This window comes from Phanerochaete carnosa, assembly GCF_000300595.1.
Source record: "Phanerochaete carnosa HHB-10118-sp unplaced genomic scaffold PHACAscaffold_1, whole genome shotgun sequence".
In the NCBI taxonomy this organism is placed as follows: Eukaryota; Fungi; Basidiomycota; class Agaricomycetes; order Polyporales; family Phanerochaetaceae; genus Phanerochaete; species Phanerochaete carnosa.
The window spans coordinates 4,332,614-4,335,891 of record NW_006767628.1 but is presented as its reverse complement, the minus strand read 5'-3'; the positions used below and the strand labels follow the sequence as shown (position 1 = coordinate 4,335,891).

General features: G+C 59.1%; 1 protein-coding gene across 1 annotated transcript in view; it reads right to left on the bottom strand.

The window, feature by feature from the left end:
• Window positions 1-750: 750 nt before the first annotated feature.
• The window catches only part of PHACADRAFT_248094 (uncharacterized protein), a 3,453-nt gene continuing 925 nt past the window's right edge, over window positions 751-3,278 (bottom strand). Inside the window, exon 2 of the mRNA XM_007390816.1 lies at window positions 751-3,135. Within this exon, the coding sequence (XP_007390878.1) occupies window positions 1,062-3,135 (2,074 nt within the window). The 3' untranslated portion in view covers window positions 751-1,061. The remainder of the gene's footprint in view (window positions 3,136-3,278) is intronic.

Genomic DNA, 3,278 nt, shown 5'->3' with positions numbered 1-3,278 from the left:
ATCTCGTTGCCGGTCTACGGTACACACTCCCGCCTCGTCTTCGCTGATGGCTCCCGGCGTCTCGCCCTCGACCGTGTCGGCTTCCGCTTCTCTCTCAGGACGAATTGCAACTCCTCGCACGCAGGCTCTCGGCTCCAGTGCCGATCATTGCAAATGGGCTCCCCCTGGCGGACTGGCTCACGCTCCCGTCGTCGCGCCTTCTCCGTCGCAGACACCCGCGCTTTCGGAGTCTGCCACCACGGCAAGCAGCAGTGCCTTCTGGTCTCATGACGGTGGCGTCGAACATCGCCGCGAACGTTCTGCCGCGTCTTGTATCGATATCGCCGAGATCCTCGAAAGCCCGGTCCTACGGTCCAGACATGCTACACAAGTTTCGCTCACGCACGCGTCGCCGCGATATGGTCCCGCAGGCATCGATCCTGCCTTCTCTTCTTTATACGGCATCGATGCTATCGGCACCCCAGTCTCCTTCACGTACACGCCGCCAACTGTATGCTACGACTACAACCGCGGTCACCACTATACCGCCTCGTTCTCTGGCTCGACTGCTCCTTGTGCTATCTCCGCACCACACAAGATGTATGCACATCAGACCCAGAAGACGAGTCCCTTCGACAACCAGAATCTACGCCGCGAAATCGATATCCGTGGTGACAGCAAAGGGAAAGGTGTGCCGACTGGAAATCACTAGAACGTCTTGGCATTTTGTCATGCATTCGTCTCGCGTTTGGCACTCGCAGTTGGCTCGAATAAAAGGGCGTAGATCATTATACTCGTAACTGGCTAGCCTACGTGATACTACGTGAAAATGAGGTGGCGTAAAATGGATGATTCTACATTAGCAACATGTATGAACAAGAGAGCAAATGAGGTTGAGTGACAATGTGCGCCCAGAAAACATATGAGAGAAAGCTACTCGACAGCAGTGAGAGTGATATGGATGAGTAAGATTAGCATAGTACAAGTCAGGCATCTCTAGAGCCCGAGACATCAAGACAAGAAGTGCAGAGTCGCACAGCGTTGAAACTGCACGCAGGGCATGTACAACAAAGAATCTAGATCTAGCCACAGCACGGCTTGACTTCGCGGATGAGGCCGCTGTGTCCGATGCCTTCCCATGCGATGCCGACGACCTTCTCGCGTACCTCTAGCACCTGCGCAGCCTCGGGCCTGCACAGATTCTGCAGTGCACGCATGCGCAGCAGGAGCGGGTTCGCGACGGGGCGGTACCGCGACGTCAGTTCTGTCGGCGGGTGCGGCAACCGGAACGGGGACCGCGGTATTGGAGGCGGTGGCGGGAACACGCGCGGGGCCTCCGGGGGTGACGTACAGGGAGCACGAGTATACGCGAGCGGGATCAGGGCGCGTTCAGGCACGGGTGCAGCGCAGGCGTCGACGGAGGTGAAGACCTCGACGTCCTCGCTGCAGGCGCGGTAGCCCTCCGGTCTCGGGGCGCTCGTGCGCATACGCGAGCGCGGTGTCGACGAGCGGGCGCGGCTGCGCGAGCGCGATCGCGATCGCGAGCGGGGATAAGGGGATGATTGGAAGTAGACGTCAGGGTTAGCGGTGTACATTGTCGCCCTGACGTAGGCACGCTGGAACTGGGCGGCCATGTCCACGAACGTCGACACGCTGCGGGAAACACGTGCCACGATGCTCACTGTAGCAGCTGTGCTCGTCGTCGAGGACGAGTGACTTGAGGCATCGAAGCTTGTGCGGCGGTTGAGCATCCGCCCGCGAGTATATGTGTCGTCATCCGCAGACTTAGGCAGGTGTGAGAAAGAGCGCGCTCTTGGTCTCAGATCGCCCAGGGGCGTTTCGGAGGGGGCGACCGAGGTAGATAGCGTGCGGGGTGTGCGTGGGCTACGAGCACGACGCGCCGCAGGTTTAAGGCAGTCTCGGCTGGTGGATGCTGCCAGTTGGAAAGATTTGTCGTATGACATGGCGGGTGACGCAGGTGGGGAGGTTGCCGCAGTGGAGACGGAGACACGGCTACCGAAAGAGAACCAAGAAGTAGACCGTCTGATGCTCGACGAGAGTGAGATCGCCAGGGAAGTGGTCAACGAGGATGTCGAGACACTTGCCCGGATAATTGAGCAGTTGTGGTCTGGTACCCCGGCCCTCGCCTTGCCTTTGTCGGACGTAATGGTGCGCCGCGGAACCTGTTCTTCGCGATCGTCCCACGTCACCGACTGAAGCAGCGTCTTGAGTAACTCGAGTTCCTTAGTGGACTCTGCCTTCTTCGACAATTCGCCGTCGTCTTCCGCAGGGAACAGCGCGCCATCCATGCTGGCGACAACGTCAGCGAAGGGTATACTTCGATTAGCAAGCGTCGAGAGCACTCTGTAGGGTCCGTCCGCGGTACTCTTCGTCGACTGGTATGCTGGGGGCGAGATTCGAGCAGCTGGGGCAGGAATGAATGGGTACTCAAACAAAGGTCCGTTGTACGCCGACATGGGTGGCAAGTTCGACGTGGCCGCCTTCGCACGCCTACTGGAGGCGGAGAGGTGATCGAAAGATAAAACAGGACGATGGATCCCACTGCTGTAGCGAACCGTTCGCACGGCACGCGAGGCACCTTCCTTATCGCGCTCCTGAGCGCGGACGCGTCCGCGCACCTCCATGTCGAGTCGTCGCCGGACACAGGCCGCCGCCTCCTTGCGACGAGTCACCTTAACCTTCTCGGCTTGCAATGCGCGAGAACTGTTCTCCCAGATCTGCTCACACGCCCTGAGACGATCTTCCCGCGCTCTCCGCCGTTGCAGTTCGCGCGCGCGTTTCTCAGCCTCTCGACACTGTCGCTCCTGCTCCGCGCCTAATACCAAACCTCCACGCGGGACAAAGGCGGAAGAGAAGTCTTCGTCCTTGACTTGGTCGATCCTCGGGTCTTTGTCGTCGGTGACTTCGATGCCCTTCAGCTTCAACAAGAGGATCTTGGCCAGGTGCATGTTGTCGTGTGCGTACGCGACTTGCATCTGGTCTTGTAACGTGCGCGGTGGAGATGGCGGAGACTCGTAATAATCGAAGGGAGGAATGGTGTACCGTGCAGGCCACAAATCGTTGGTGACTGTGGGTGGTGTCAATGGCGCCGGGGTGATGTCAGAACTCGTCGAGGACGTTGAGGACTGTGAACAACTGCGGGTGCCTCGTCATTTCTCTCGGACGTAAACGGACGGCACGCGAGACTCACCTAAATGGCGGACAGGGTTCGAGACGTGAGGAAGAGGCCACATGATGGGCAGGAATGGGATACACAGCCTGTGCCGAGTCCACGTTGT